Raw genomic sequence first — 15,679 nt, 5'->3', positions numbered from 1 at the left:
AACACAAACAGAATGCAGTCTCAAGGGAGGTGTCTTAATCCTTGGCAATGTCTGATGCCCTCCCATTCTCAAAGGAAGATCTGATACGAATGTCTATACCTAAACCCACAGGATGGACAGGAGGCCCAGTAACTGTGGAGCACAACAATGTCTGCAATGGCCTCTGGAGGCCACGCCCCCTGACTGTTTCACTTTGGGGAGGAGGCCAGACAAATCCAATTTCCGGATCAGTTGGGAATTCTGTTAATTTCTAGTTCCCTTCATGGGATTTCCCTTCAGAAAGAAGGGGATGATTTGGGGCAGTATAACAGTCTGCATTCCCTATGTCTTGTCAGTTTATTTAGTTGTTTAATTCTATGTTGTGTTTTATTATTTTTTATTTAATGAAATGTACTGTATGATGGGCCACATTCCAGAATTTTGAGTTTACTGATTGATTCTATGAACTGGTGTGCATTTAGAATTTCCTGACTTTTGAGATCCAAAAAACAAACTGTTCCAGAAAACGCTTTTGTTAGATTCATTAGGACTAATAATTTGTGGATAATAAATCTAATTAACTAAAGAATGTTCAGAAACTGGAAAAGAGCTATGTTTTCCAGCTGAACCTCTGCAATCCAATTCTGATAAATGGAATAATATCAAGTCTCCATTTACAGATGGGAGAATAAAAATATTGTTTTGGCTTGAACAGGCATGTTAGTATTACTGATTGTTTATGTCTGCACAACTTGTATTGTATTTCTGAGGAAGAAAGAGGTGAAAGGAAAAGTCATGCATAGATATTATCTTTACTAAAGGGAAAAATATATGATTAAATACTCCCTAGGGCATAGATTGTCTTCATCCTTCTATCTTATACAATACCAAACACATTGTCAGAGCAAAACAAATATTACATAACAATAATACTTGAATACACGTTAACTCTTGATATACAAGACATTAGCCATCTTCCCTTGATTTGTGATAGTACATTCTATTATAGACAAACTAACACTTGCTTAAATCTCAGCAATATATCCTGCCTAAGTGGTTTGTTTGGAGACTTCCTGGTGAAATCCCATGAGACTACTCCTCTTATAGTTTTCCACTAAAATGTTACATCTCTAAAATAAATTAACAGAAATAAAATGAAGATGGATTCTTCTAGTATCAGGATAAGCAAATGTATCCTTCATAGGATGGTCAATTTTAATACATTTCAGACCTAAGCTGTTGAACATACTATCTGCCTTGAAGGGTGGAGTATTTCAACCAATCTTCATTGAACCAGAAACACAGCTGCAGCACTGAATTAACAGCAGAGGCAACAGTGTCTATTTTCAGTCTCTATACAGTAATGGTGGTACTGCGGTTGGCTGGAGGTGACAATGTAGAAAGGATAGATAAAACAGAAGGAAAAAAATTGTTACAAGCCTGCATTCATTAACACCCCAAACTCCTTTTGAAGGTAATAGGATTTTGGGTATGCAAAGAATACAGGACTGAGCCAGATCTGGGTAGATCCTTTCCCTCCCTTCCACTACAAACTCAACTTGCAGATCAGAAGGGATGTGCGATGTTACATTTTAGTGTATTGTAGAGTGAACTACAAGAAAGTAATGATAGAACATGATCTGATTCCCCTCCACTGAATAATGGTTAATAAAATACTCTTCCTATTGCTGTAGGTAATTGGCTAGTCCAACTAATTTCTAATATTATTAAAAATCAATAATAATTAACAATTTCCATAAGCTTCTTCATCTGGGAATCTCAACGGTTTTTAAGGGATACCAAGAATTCTGATTGAAATCAAAACGGAAATAAAAAAGGCAACTACAAATTTACAAAATAAATAGTTAGTGGTGACCTATACAGGAAATTTTTAAAAGGGGAAGAGGTTCTGTTGCTTTTTACCTGAGAGATATCAGGAATGTCAAGTTTGGTCTTTCCTGCTTTCGCTGTGGGACTTGTTAGAGGATCTTTGATTGGGCGTTTTCTCATACTTTAATCGAAGGAGCGGAATAAGATGTTGAATCTTTAACAAAAACCCTCTTTTCTCCCAAGTGTTGCTCAGTTTGAGTTAAATATTAACAAGAAAAAACTGAGTGTTTTAAACATTCTGAGTAAAAGTTCTTTCCTTTCTCAGTTGCTCATTTCAAGTATCTTGTGATGTGATATAATCCCATTAGTTCTTCAACTACCATAGAGGTTTCCAGAGTAGACAAAACTTGAGTTTATAATGTTAAAAAAAAAACAAGCAGGAACGGGTGGGGTGTGTGAGGCACCATTCAGGCCTTTATAAGTGACGAAGTAAAAACAAGGTACAACCTCCTGTTCCCTCCCCTTTTTTTGGCAGGTCCCCTCTTAAACTTCTTGAACTGCTCTGCATGAAAACTGCCATGGTGAGTGGTAGGAATGAAGAAGATTTTAGCAGTTTTCTGCTGTGTCTCACAAAGGCTGGCACAGCTGAAATGCCTGATACACTAAAAGTGACATTTCTTCTTACAATGGTGGGGTCACAAGCAACTGATAGTTGATTATGCTTATGTGCATAGAGGAATCAGTAAAGGACACAGAACTAATCCTTCAGTCCGATTTCAGGCATAACTCCCTTTGATGGAGCTTTTGCCTAAGGAAAATCTGAAGGATTTGTGCTCATTACGCATAGGATCTTGAAAACTTTGTCACTTACTGTTCACAAGAAAAAGAGTGCAACATATGAGCAGAATGTATAGAACACAGCAACAAGTCAAAAGGTTTGATGCCTTTGTCCCAGATCTTTGACCCAAAGGCCAGAATTAAAAAAAAAAATTATGCCTAAAGTTAGGCTCTTATGTCCTTATTTAGGAACCTAAGTAAGTCACCTGATTTTGAAAAGTGCAGAGCACCCAGCTGGAAACTCTTGACTTCAGTGGCAGCTGCTGTGTATGCAAAAAACTTGTAAAAATTAAGACACTTATTTAGGTACCTTAATATGGATTTAGGAGCCTAACGTTAGGGCTTAACTGAGACTGCAGAAGCACATGTGCAGGCCCTCAGCACAGGGATGAATTTCACAGCCAGCATATATCTCCTACTAAGAGAAAACCATTATCAGTCCACAGGGTTAAAAAATTCACTGAATATTGCTGAATAATTAATAAACTTGAGGAAATCTGTCTGCTTGTGAATATTCAGTAAGCAGAAAAATAGGTTAAATTTGCTGGATAAATTATTGATTGTGATTTTTTTGCTCCTCTCTAGTACAGAGCGTTATAAACAAAAAGCTGCATTTGAGCCATATGTTGGACAAGCAAGTACAATTAAAGGAGTGTGAAGGCTAAGCATGACCACAAAAGTTTGCAGGCTTGTTGTGATGCCAGAGGGAAAAAAACTCTGTCAGGCTCTCAAACATGAAAAATTAAAGAAAGAATTACTGACAAACTGACTCTAAACCAGCTATGGACACATCTGTAGAAAAGAGGTTTCTATAAAAAAGTGTATTACAAAAGTTTCATAAACTTCCTGTCTCAGCAACACACCTGGAATCACAGCAGAAAGAGTTCAAGATTCTATGATAAAAGATGTATCTATTATTTACTGAACAGGGGGCCTAGCAGCTTATACTAAAAATGCCAACTGTTGTGGATTGCTAAATATTTGTAGAAGGAATATTACAAAAGTGGACTGACCTGTCATTTGTGTCTATCACACAGAAAAACCTAGAGCAAGCGTTCTCAGACCTTCTCATAACATATCCCACATCTTGAGAGAGAGTGTCTCATGGACCAAACCCTTCACCTATTAGTCATTACCCAGCATCCCTATTGTCTCATGATTGCACAAGCCATTCCTCCTTTTCCTGGCAATCAAATAACATCCTGTGGCAATCACACCAATCTATTACTTGGAATAATAATATTACGAATGCATAGGAATGTATTTTTAACTTCTTTTTAATACAGTTTAGCAGCTGGAGAAGAGGTGATTCAGGGCAATATGGGCAGCTCGCTCTTTGCAGAATACCAGCTAGTGGTTCACAGAACACAGTTTTGTGAACTCCAGGGCCCTAATGTGTTCATCAAAGATGTATCTAGGAACTGAAATATTTAAAAGACAATCCTAATGAATGAAGATGCTGGACAAGGACATATTGTTTTAAATGTCACTCTATACAACCAAAAGTCAACGGTGGCAAGAGAAGTACCTGCATATCTCTAAAAAGATGCAGACTCAAGATTGTATTTATTCGTTGCAATAACTATGAAAAGAACTTTACAAAAATTTACTATTACACCAACTTTTCTACTGTCAAACATAACATCAATTATTGTATAATCTACCCAAAATCTAAATTAACTATGAATGGAGTAACAGCAGCAGCTGCAGTCAAGACAATGGTCCGTAGTATTGCACTAATAAATCAGTAAGGTTTGTCTCAAGTTGTGTGTTCAGACATGTCATCAGCACTCTACTGTGTCTCCAAGCAAGTGGCAAGACAAAAAAGGGTGGGATGCAGATTGTTACGACTGCTGGGGAAAAAACCCAGCAGGGTGGTCAGACCTCTATATGCCAGTCTGGCTTATCATGCAGTGCCATTAGAATGCAGGACTGTCAGTGGGACACATATTGAAGAGAAGACTTCCCTGCAACACTAGAGCTGCCTAACCACATGCTTGTGTAAAAACAGACTATTAAAAATACAACAACTGACAGATCATCCAAACAGTTTGAATTGCTGAGGACAATGGATGTGGTGTGCATAAAAATGTTCAGTCTTGGAACCATGAGTTCTGGAACAAGTAGAACCTCGTATAATGCTCTGACTGAAAAGAAATGTATGGAAGGAAATTAGGCTACTTTTGACCATTCCACAGAAATATCCTGCACTTGACTGCACAGAATAGGGCTCCCCAAACTATAGGCGGGGGTGCATCCGGCCTGCTGACACATTTTGACCAGCCCACTCCCCCTCCCTCACGTGGGCCTAGCAGCACCTTAGCCAGAGCCACACCACTCCCGGCCCCAAACAGTGCCATGCAGTGGCTGCTCCCTCCTCCCAGCCCTGCCCCTTCCCTCCGCCCCCTCCCACGTGACATGGGCCCAGCATCCTGGCCCACCATAAGAGCAAGACTGAGTAGTGTGGCCCTCACAGCTGAAAGTTTGGGGACCCCTGACAAAGAACCTGAGCCAAGAGATAAAGAGCAGAATAGGACTTTGGGAAAATGAGATACAGGGCAATGAAAAGAGTAGTGACATGAAGCCAGTAATATAACCTTTACTCCTGTGAATAGCACCACTGAAGCCAGTAATATAACTCATATGAGAATCATTACTTTGTTTTTTATTTTCAAATGTTAATAGCAGCTGGTGTGTCAAATTTATTTGTAAAAGAGAAAGTCATTTTTAAGCTTTAAGAAGGCTAACTCTCCAAAAATAACAGCCTCTGGCTGCTGAAGGTTCTGCCTCAGTGTCTAGTATAACTGCACTGAATGACACTTATTAATTGTGATCAGACTGTACATACCATGCCATTTTATAGGCCAAGTTCTGATACCATTACTCATGTTAAGTAGTACCTCACTCCTCCAGTAGTCTTATTGAAATCAATGTGGATGTTGACAGTGTAAGCTACGAGTCAACCTGTGGCCAGGTATACACTTACCTGAGAATTTGGCGGCAGTTGACGGGAGTTACGCAAGCTATGCAGAGTAGCTTGCGTAACTCCCGTTGACTTCTTAATTTCTGCTGTATGTGGCGTCTTCACTGCGCTGTGCCGATGGGAAATGCATTCCCGTCGACACAATGCTACGCTATTTGAGGGGGTGGTTTTAGTGTGTCGACTTCCGGATTGATTGAGCGGATCTTTACTGACTGCTCAATCAATCCAGAAAGATTGATCTGAGGGCGGTCAGTGTGTACATAGCCTGAGTAAACATATCAGCTGGTCCTATTAAAACAACACACTTCAGGAAGCAGAGTCCTACTGGATACTTAAAATGCTTGGATAAATTAGGCCTGGTGAAAAAACTCTATTCCCTGCCAGCCACATCCAAAAAGAAAGTGAATGATGAATTGAGTATTCTTTTAAAAATTATCTGTTCCTATTAGGTGCAGCACCAATAAGAGAGCAATGTAAAGTCATCAATAAATGTCCTGTGCACGTTAGCTCAAAAGTTTTGAAAATAATTTAACTTAACATTGTTTAAACTGCACAAACGTCCTATGACAAAACCATTTACACCACAGCAATTGACAACTGGAACCTGGACAGTATTTGCAATGAACAGAATCATGAGACAAGGGAAGGTATTTCTTATGATTCCTGACAGTTTTCACTGACCTTTTTGCTCAAGTTTTTACAGAACAAAGCAGCTCTAACTTCAGAGCACAGGGCTGTGGAGCAACAGCAGTAAATACTGCATTAGCATTTTCAACCTGCTCCCAAGGGGTGGCTACTTGCATTCTAGTCTGGCAGCATTGTCTGAACTGGCCTTTCTCTGTATAGTCCCCTTTACAGTACATATAAATGGGTTCATATTAAACTGTGTTCAAGATAAACCTTCCAAAAAGAATTCTTAAACACAACTGTAAATAATTAAATTGTAGCTTGGACATATACCCTGGATTAGATGCTTTTCTAAATGGTCTTATCTTTCCTAACATAATTTAATTGTTGTACATTTTGATCAGGTGAGAAACAAGGAAAGTGTAGGAGGCCAAGAGCGAGAGAGAAGTGAAGACTAGAACTTTTGCAAGAAAACCTTTGATCTTTTTCACTGCAGAAGCCCAAAGCGTGGGCCAGGGTTGCTGTGATTTGCAAACTTCATGGTGAATCCGGAAACAGAGCTTGGACGATTTATGTTTTTGGGTAGAAACCATGGAAATCTGGTTAGTTTCATCTGAGTTTTGCTTTCAGTTTTCACTTGTGGATACTCCAAATTTCCACCAAGCCTCACTCAGGGACCCCAGGGCAGTAACTGCTGCTTCTCAATGTCTCCCCTCTCTCCCCCCCGTGATTTGGGACGGGACATGGCAAAAAGTAGTAAACCCTGTTAGCACAGAATTTGGGAGACGGGATTTACAACAGAGCCACCCCCTTCCCTCCCTAACAGCGCAGGGCAGAGCCCCCACCCCATGTACGCTTTGTGTGGGGACTGCAGAGGCAGGACTTGGCCTGTGACACTCAGTGCCCCTTTCTTTAGGCAGCAGGCAGCTGAGTGCTAACTGGAAGAGAAGAAAGGAAGAAAAAGGGGTGGGACTATGGCACAGGAGAAGACTTGGAGGCCGGAGATGCAGGCTCGAGTCAGGGCTCGGGTCCTGCGTGACACGGGATGAGGCAAGGGGAAGTGGAAGGGGTTGTGGTTATTACAAAAGGCCGAGGAAATGCTTCTTGCTGCAGCTGTCCCTCAGTCAGCACCCAGGTCTGAGCGGTGGCCACTATGTAGCAGTGGTGACGACGGTCCCCTGAAGGGGTCTCTAGCCCGAGCACATACCTGATTGCTGGGCGGCTGCTTCGAAAACTTTCCCCTCACTTCTCCCAGGAGGGGGTGCTGGGCCCCAGGCGCCCATTGCGCGCGCGACTCACCGTCACCGCGGCCCCGCGCTCGTCCGCCGCGCAGCGCAAGAGCGCGAGCCTAGCGCGGCAGCCGCAACTCCCCCCGGCCGCCCCCTCCGCCGCGGGAGAGCAGAGCGAGCATTGCAGACCAGCCGGGCGCGCGGGGCGGGGACAGCGAGGGGAGTGACGGCTGCAGCTTCCAATGGGGGCGCGTGGGGATGGAGGGGAAGCGGGGCTGCGTGCGTTTCAGGCTGAAAAGCTCTGGCTGCTGCTGCTGTGAGCCAGGCGCGAGCCCACCCCAGTTCAGCGAGAGGCGGGTGGGACCTTGCGTGGGGCTCTCGCTCTCTCATCCCGTTTTGCCCGCGTGTGTCGGTCGTTCCGGCCGCGGGAGCCGGGTGCACGGACGGAGAAGTCGCTTGTGCTCCGAGTCTGCCTCTCACCCAGCGGCGATTGCAATGGAGCCCCGGGTGGTAGGGGGGTGACGGCGGAGCAGAGGGGGCTGCTGGGGAGCGGGGTGTTTGGAGCCGGGCCGGCGATCGCAAAGGCACTTCTGAGCGATGCGGAGGGAAGCCGGAGAAAGACCCCGCGACCCCTTTGCATCGCTTTCGCTGCTCCCCGCATCCGGCGCGATACTCCCCCCCGGGCCAGAGGCGGCGAGCGGGGGAAGGACTCGGAGCGCGGCTCGGCGCAGCCACCCAGCAGGAGCCGCTGCCAACGCTGCTGCTGCTGCTGCGCCAGAGGCGCGATGCGCTTTCGGAGGAGCGATCGGCAGCTCCGCACCCTAAAGTTTCCCTCCCCCCTTCCCTCTGCTGCTTCCTCGCCTCCGGCCCAGGCTGCGGAACGGAAACTCCCGCTGCCCCTGTGAGCAAGGACCGGAACGAGCGGCGGGCCACGCGCGGCTCCCCCGGCTGCAGCGGAGCGCGGGCGTTTGGAGACGGGCTGTAGGGTGCCTCGGCCAGCGGGGGAGATCGCTTCTTCCCTGTCCCTCTCGCCAGCCTGCTGCCCGCCGTGGCTATGAAGGGAAGAAAGAAACGAAAGTTGCTGTGAGCCGGGCGCTGATGAGACCCGCTGGCACTAGGCTGGTCCACAGGCTAGTCGCTAGAGCGCAGCCCCGCGGGGCAGGCGGGAGAGTGCCCGGCTGCCGGGACTGGGCTTCCCCGCCCCTGGAGGGTGCGAAATGCGAAACCCGCCGCGGGAAGGGCTCTCTGCTGGGAGCGCGTGGGCAGCCCACCCCCGGACCTGCGCTCCGTGTGATGTGATGAGCAACAGCTAGCGCTGGTCAGCCGCCGCCGCCGAGCTGCTTCGTGCCCCTGCAGAGCCGCCGCCGCTGCTGCCCTGGCCCCCGGCGCCTCTCAGCATGAAAGTCTTCCGCAGGAAGGCGCTGGTGCTGTGCCTGGGCTACGTGCTGCTGCTGCTGCTCACCATGCTCAACCTGCTGGACTACAAGTGGCACAAGGAGCCCCAGCAATGCAACGAGCTCTCCCCGGGCCGGCGCGCCCCTTCCTCCCCGCAGCAGCCCCTCTTCCAGCCCCGCTCGGACATCCGCTCCCTCTACCGGCCCCCAGCGCCGCCGCCCCGCCAGCGCCAGCTGGTCTATGTCTTCACCACCTGGCGCTCGGGCTCGTCCTTCTTCGGGGAGCTCTTCAACCAGAACCCCGAGGTCTTCTTCCTCTACGAGCCGGTGTGGCACGTGTGGCAGAAGCTGTACCCGGGGGACGCCGTCTCCTTGCAAGGGGCGGCCCGGGACATGCTCAGCTCCCTCTACCGCTGCGACCTGGCCGTCTTCCAGCTCTACAACACGGCCGGCGCCGGCAAGAACCTCACCACGCTGGGCATCTTCGGAGGGGCCACCAACAAGGTGATCTGCTCGTCGCCGCTCTGCCCGGCCTACCGCAAGGAGGTGGTGGGTATGGTGGACGACAAGGTCTGCAAGAGGTGCCCCCCGCAGCGGCTCAGCCTCTTGCAGGACGAGTGCCACAAGTACCACACCCTGGTCATCAAGGGCGTGCGCGTCTTCGACTTGGCGGTGCTGGCCCCGCTCATGCAGGACCCGGCCCTGCAGCTCAAAGTCATTCACCTGGTCCGGGACCCGCGGGCGGTGGCCAGCTCCAGGATCAAATCCCGTCACGGCCTGATTCGGGAGAGCCTGCAGGTGGTGAGGAGCCGGGACCCCCGCATTCACCGCATGCCCCTGCTGGATGCCAGCCACAAATTGAACAGCAAGAAGGAGGGGGGAGGTGGCTCAGATTACCATGCCCTGGGGGCCATGGAGGTGATCTGCAGCAGCATGGCCAAGACCTTGAAGACTGCTTTGCACCCACCCGACTGGCTCAAGAACAACTATCTGGTGGTCCGCTATGAGGACCTGGTGGTGGATCCCATCAAGACCCTGCGGCAGGTGTATGGTTTTGTCAACCTGTTGGTGAGCCCAGAGATGGAGAAGTTCGCCCTCAACATGACCAGTGGGCCCAGCTACTCCTCCAAGCCCTTTGTGGTATCTGCTAGAAACGCCACCCAGGCGGTGAGTGCCTGGAGGACAGCACTGAGCTTCCAGCAGATCAAGCAAATCGAGGAGTATTGCCAGCAGCCCATGGCCATCCTGGGTTACGAGAGAGTCAACAGCCCTGAAGAGGTGAAGGACCTAAGCAAAACGTTGCTCAGGAAGCCAAGGGTGTGAATGGGGCACAGAGGATGCCAACAGGCACCCTATCCAAAGGGACAGCTAACCACTGACCAAGGTAGCTAAATACAGCTTTGGAATCAGACTTGTTTGCTTGAGAAAAAGGGAGAGTGAGAAAAAAACAATTGGTTTTCCTTACAAATGCATTCATCAGGGATCCAGGTGTTCCTCCAAAGACCATTTGTGGGTAATATACATTGACACTTTTGCATTGCTGAGTTATATATAATTTTTAAAAAAAGGTAAGACTGATGATGTTTGTAAAGCCTCTTCCCTCTCTTAAAACTCAAGGCGAGATTCAGTACCAAAATCCTGTTTACAGATTTCTTGTTGTTGTGACTGATAATGAAAGACTTGCACAATTTCTGAGACATCTGTCTCAGTGGGGATGGGATGCACTGGAAAGTATAATATTGCAAATTGGACTTTTGTATTAAAGTAAAGATTCAAACGTGATATAAATAAAGAAAACAATAAATGATATTCATTTTTATAATTACCTCGATTGTCTGTCTGGGAATCACACACATTGCTTGACAAAGCCCTGGCTGGGATGATATAGCTGAGGTTAGTCCTGCTTTGAGCAGGGGGTTGGACTAGATGACCTCCTGAGGTCCCTTCCAACTCTAATATTCTATGATTCTATGTACAACTTGAAAAAGTACTTGAGTCAGATGCACATGTGATAGCAACAAATACTACTTAACAGCCTGGGGGGCTGGAGTGCAACTTTTTCCATATTATCTCCTGCTGTTTAGAAGTTGCTTTCTCACAAACAAGTACAGAGCCCAGAAGTACAGTACAGGTTTTGTGGCCATATGCACATATCCAAAAGTGGTCTCTCTCTAAATATTGGTTGTTTTAAAAAATGTTATATTAAAAAAGCTACATTTAAGTGCCACTATATTATATTTATAAGATTTTAAAACATTTACCATCACAACAATATTGTTGTCTTGACGTGTGTCAAGGAGTCGGTGTTAAGTAGAACAAATGGTTCTACATTTTATAATAATGTAAAGGTTTGTATAGATGTTTATTTAGTTTGCACACATATATATTGTAGTGCAAACGACTGCAATGGATAGATAAAATAGTTGAAGCATACTTCTGGCATGCTTGTCAGTATAAAATGAAAGCATAGAATAAAGCTTGGAGTTTCAGTATAAATAGTATAGAACTATTCATTTTCCCATCATCTTAATGTGGGGTGTATATGTATCTGGTATGTAGGAACATAATGGTTTTGGTTTGCTGCTATGTTGGGCTGATCCTGCAGTCCTTACCCAGGCAAAACTACCCTTTGACTTCAGAAAGATTGTTGCCTGGATCTTCATTCAGTGTAAATGTTCTCAGTTGTTTAGTTTTACCTGGAGGATCAGGCCCATTGTTATCCTTGATAAAAGTAGGAGATGTTACTTCTCTCACTTCTGTCATGATAACTGCAGGTACCTGCAAAGATTTTATTGAAAGCTGGTGTCATTATTCTCAAACACTGTGAAAAGATCTGTTTTGAATGTTGAGGTTTAAGCAATTTCTTGCCAAACAGTGTTCTGTTTTGAGACCATATGCTTTTCTATGCTAAGCACATTTTACATTGCTTATCTAGATATTGTGCCTTCAGAAAATACAAAGAATTTCTAGAAAGAATATAAGTAGGAAGAAGATGATTTGGGTTGTGAAAAACGTTTATATAAAAGAATGTTGATAATTGTGTGTGAAAACTGTGGTTACATGTAATGTCTTTCTTGTATTAATACTGAATTTTAAGCACAAGATGGTAAATGAGACTTATGATATTTGATTTATGGATAAAATATTGGCAGTTAGATGTCAACTTGTTTTGAAAAGGAAACAGGTATTTAATAAACTAGTTAGAAGTTTATTGTACCAGGTTGCATATATGCTAATACTAATTATCAATTTTATGACACACCCATTCTGTTAATTCATCAGCAGTGGCAGTAAAAATAATTGTAACACTTTTTTTCTCTGAGAACATTTCCAAGTAGATTATTAAGTAAGATTGTTTCAGAAGTTCCAGAGAGATCAGTGGCAAGAAATGAAAGGGATTCTTAATTCAATTAATAAACAAAATGCATATTAAAATTTATTGTGGTAGTGGAATTAGAGGTCTCCTGTTACCACCACAAATATTCTGGTTTTATATCAATTGGATCCCAGCCATTCAGGCTTGGGCTGTTTCTCAATCCATCTGGTTCCCAGGCCAGGCATCCACAGGAGCAGTGACTAAGGACTCCAATCTTGTTATAGAGCATGTTGTTTGAATTTTTTTTTTTTACCCACTTCATTAAATGCCTCTCCTCCCCCTTCCCCACCCTCTCCTCACTTGTATAGCAGCTGCACATGGTCTCCATAAACTCTGATTAGGAGAGTAAACAACCTCCATTGGGCTGCAATACCATTCTACAGCCACCTGCTAGGAAAGTGATGCAGTCTATGCCACTAGAGACTCTGAAAACCATCTCTGTGATGTTTTCAGTCCTGCTGTCTTAAGTATGAGAGTTCTGATGCAGTTTCTGAACTAAGATCTCTTATGTGGTAGTGGAGTATATTGTTCTACCAGCTGTTATGATGCCAAGGACAAAATCTTGCTCACCTTACTCATACAAAACTCCCCCTGGTTTCATTGAGAGTTTTGTGTAAGTAAGATGAGCAGGAATTGTATCCAATAATGTGAAAGAGACATGCTCAATATATTTAACCCTTTCCAAAGTGCCAAATCTTTAGGAAATGTCTTTGACTTTAAATATTTTAAAAATCTCACTCCATCTTGTTGAGAGAGTACTAATTGCTTTTTTGACATGTTGCATTAAAAGTATTTGTGTAGGAACTGTACTGTTTTAGTGATGTAAATCAAGAGTCAATGGAGTTGATGTGACATCAGAATCAGGTCCACAATCCAAGTTCTACCTTTCTACTTTTCAGCAAGAAATGAAATGACAAACACTTGCTGCAGCTGGGCACGTTTCTATGGACATGAGTAATGCAGAGTTTATGTAGATAAGTTTGAGCCTAGTCCTGCAATCCTTTTTTAGGCACAATTTGCATTGAAGTCAATGGAAGTTTTGCTTGTGTAAGGATTGAAGGATCAGTCCTTATATTTACTTCTGCTCCATTGAGAGCAAAAATAAATATATAAACATTTGTCAGATGAAATAGGATGTCAGGCATTTTATTTTTAAGTTTTAAGAAGGGAGGATTAAGAGAACTTCAAAATTAGAAAAGTAGTAACAGTGGAAAATGGCAGAGGAAACAGATGACAGGATATGAAAGTGAGTTTGTGTATGTCTAAGAATCTGAATCAAATATTGTGCATGTCTAAGAATCTGAATAAAATATTGTGCAGTCTCATTTAAAAAAGTTCAGGGAATTGCACTGTATGGTGAACTTATAATTGTGTTTATATGTGGTAGGATCATTTAATATTTTATGAGTGAATTTAGTACTCCTGAAAGTCGGGAATCAGTGGTACTAATGGGAACCAGGCATAGCAGGAATTAGTACACTAAGCAAGTTCTCCCAGTATCGACATGTGATACCTCCTGGTATTCCAATCCTAGATCTCTCTTGAGCAGAGAACATAGTCACGAATTGTGCGATGGTTCCGTGATGTGAACAAATGCAGAAAATTATACAATTTTATATATGAACATACAATTAATATATGTATTTAAAAATCACCAGGATGCTGCTAATTTAGAAAACAATCAGTTCAGCTCCAAGCTGCAAAATCAACATCAAACTAAAGCTGCTTGCACACTCCATTATCCCACTTTAAAGGTGAAATACATGAAAAAAATCCTCATTTGAATCCATTTAAAATGTAAAAGATGCTGAAGTGACCACAGATGCTGAAACTGACTTAGCTGTTAAGAAAGACTGAAGGTCAGATGAAATGCCCTTGGCTGTTTCTAATAAAGGAGGCACATTTTAAATTGTTTCAAAATTCGTGTATGTTTCATCCCTTGTATGGTGTAAGAGGGTGCAACTGACTAATCTAAGATCACAAAGCTTATTTTTACTTGTGATTTGAACTTTATAACCACTAGCCTTTCATCTCTAGAGAACAATCAATTGAGACAAAAGAAACAAAATATTTTTCATCCTGTAGGCATGAGAGGAGCAGAGAGGGATTATTCTTTTTTCCTCTTACATTGTTAATTGCTATGTTGTAAGGAGCCTTGAAAGTGAGGGGCATTTCTTTACTGCTGCTTCCACAGTGTGGAAAGGCATTATAGCGTGCACTTCAGTTTTGATCCAATGTATTCCTTTAATTCCAGGCTTGGTTCTCTTTGGAACTGAGAATGCCAATCATGTCAAATTATACAGTGGCTTTGTAATGTGAACAGACTATCAGCCAAATCCTATCTGCCCTATTCAAATCTCATTGATATCAGTGGGTCAAATGCACTATCTATCTAGCACCATTGAAATCCAGTTGAGTTATGCCCAGGCTGAATTTTGTCCTTTGGACCTACATATATGAATAAGACAAGTAGGATTTAGTACTTAGACTATGGGTTAGTCTGAGTCTGCCATACATGTATGTATCAATGTCATGCATCCAGCATGCATGATCAATGCCGTGTTTGAGTGTCATGGTCAAAGGCTATTGCTTATGCACTGTGTCATTGCTCCTGAGAAAATTCTTATAAAAATGGCTGTGTGGACTAAAGCCAAAATTGTATAGAACAGAGCATTCCAGCAATATTCTCCATATTACAGATATTTTCTTAAGGGTGGGCTGAGTTATTTCATCTCATTGGTAGCAAATGAAGTTGTTGTAAAGTGTTTAATAATTAAACATTACCACTTGACTTTTATTGCACCAGTAATTCTGCACTCAGGTAATCAAATTCTGCTGAGAAGATGCTTAGATTCTGCATACTGTTGACTTATATTAACTTTGGAAGATAGAAATCTTACTCATATTTATTTTTGTTCTGTTCCTGAGTTTGAGGTTCTCTAGGTCACTGAGATAACGAAAGAGCAATAACACTTTATGGCAGAGCAATCCTGCATTAGTAAGTATTTAGCAACATGACCAACAGGAAATAAAACCATAAAAAGCTAGACTGATTTACATCTAAGAATAAGTAATTAGAAAACAAGTGACACTGTAGCTCTCAGATAAATAGAGCCTGACTGGGAGCCATCACACCTAACAGTTAGCTTCCAACTTCCTTTAATATCATTAGAGCGCGAAAATAAAATAGTTAAAAGACAAATGACTTTATACACCAAAAACTAGAACATAAGATGGGGGAACCCCCACTTCCACCATTCCTCTCAAAAACCCAATCATAACCAAATTCAAGAGGTTTGCAGGTGTGATCCTGCAAGGTGCTGAGCCTCTTCAGCTTCTCTTGCTTTCAATGGGAGTTTGGGTTGCTCAGCACCTTTCCAGGAACACGCCCCAAAGGCCAGATTTTTCAAGGTATCTAGATGCA

At 43.6% G+C, this 15,679-nt stretch overlaps 1 protein-coding gene across 1 annotated transcript; it reads left to right on the top strand.

The window, feature by feature from the left end:
- Window positions 1–7,817: 7,817 nt before the first annotated feature.
- On the top strand, window positions 7,818–12,288 carry CHST2 (carbohydrate sulfotransferase 2). Its single transcript, XM_067556273.1, is given in 1 exon segment — window positions 7,818–12,288. A coding segment is annotated over 1 exon segment (1,500 nt). The 5' UTR covers window positions 7,818–8,702; the 3' UTR covers window positions 10,203–12,288.
- The last annotated feature ends 3,391 nt before the right edge of the window (window positions 12,289–15,679 follow it).

This window comes from Emydura macquarii, unplaced genomic scaffold, assembly GCF_026122565.2.
Source record: "Emydura macquarii macquarii isolate MOO-44397 ecotype Brisbane River unplaced genomic scaffold, CSIRO-AGI_Emac_v2 contig_18, whole genome shotgun sequence".
Classification (NCBI taxonomy): domain Eukaryota; kingdom Metazoa; phylum Chordata; order Testudines; family Chelidae; genus Emydura; species Emydura macquarii.
Note: the sequence above shows the minus strand (reverse complement) of the source record. Positions and strands in the feature narration are given on the sequence as shown.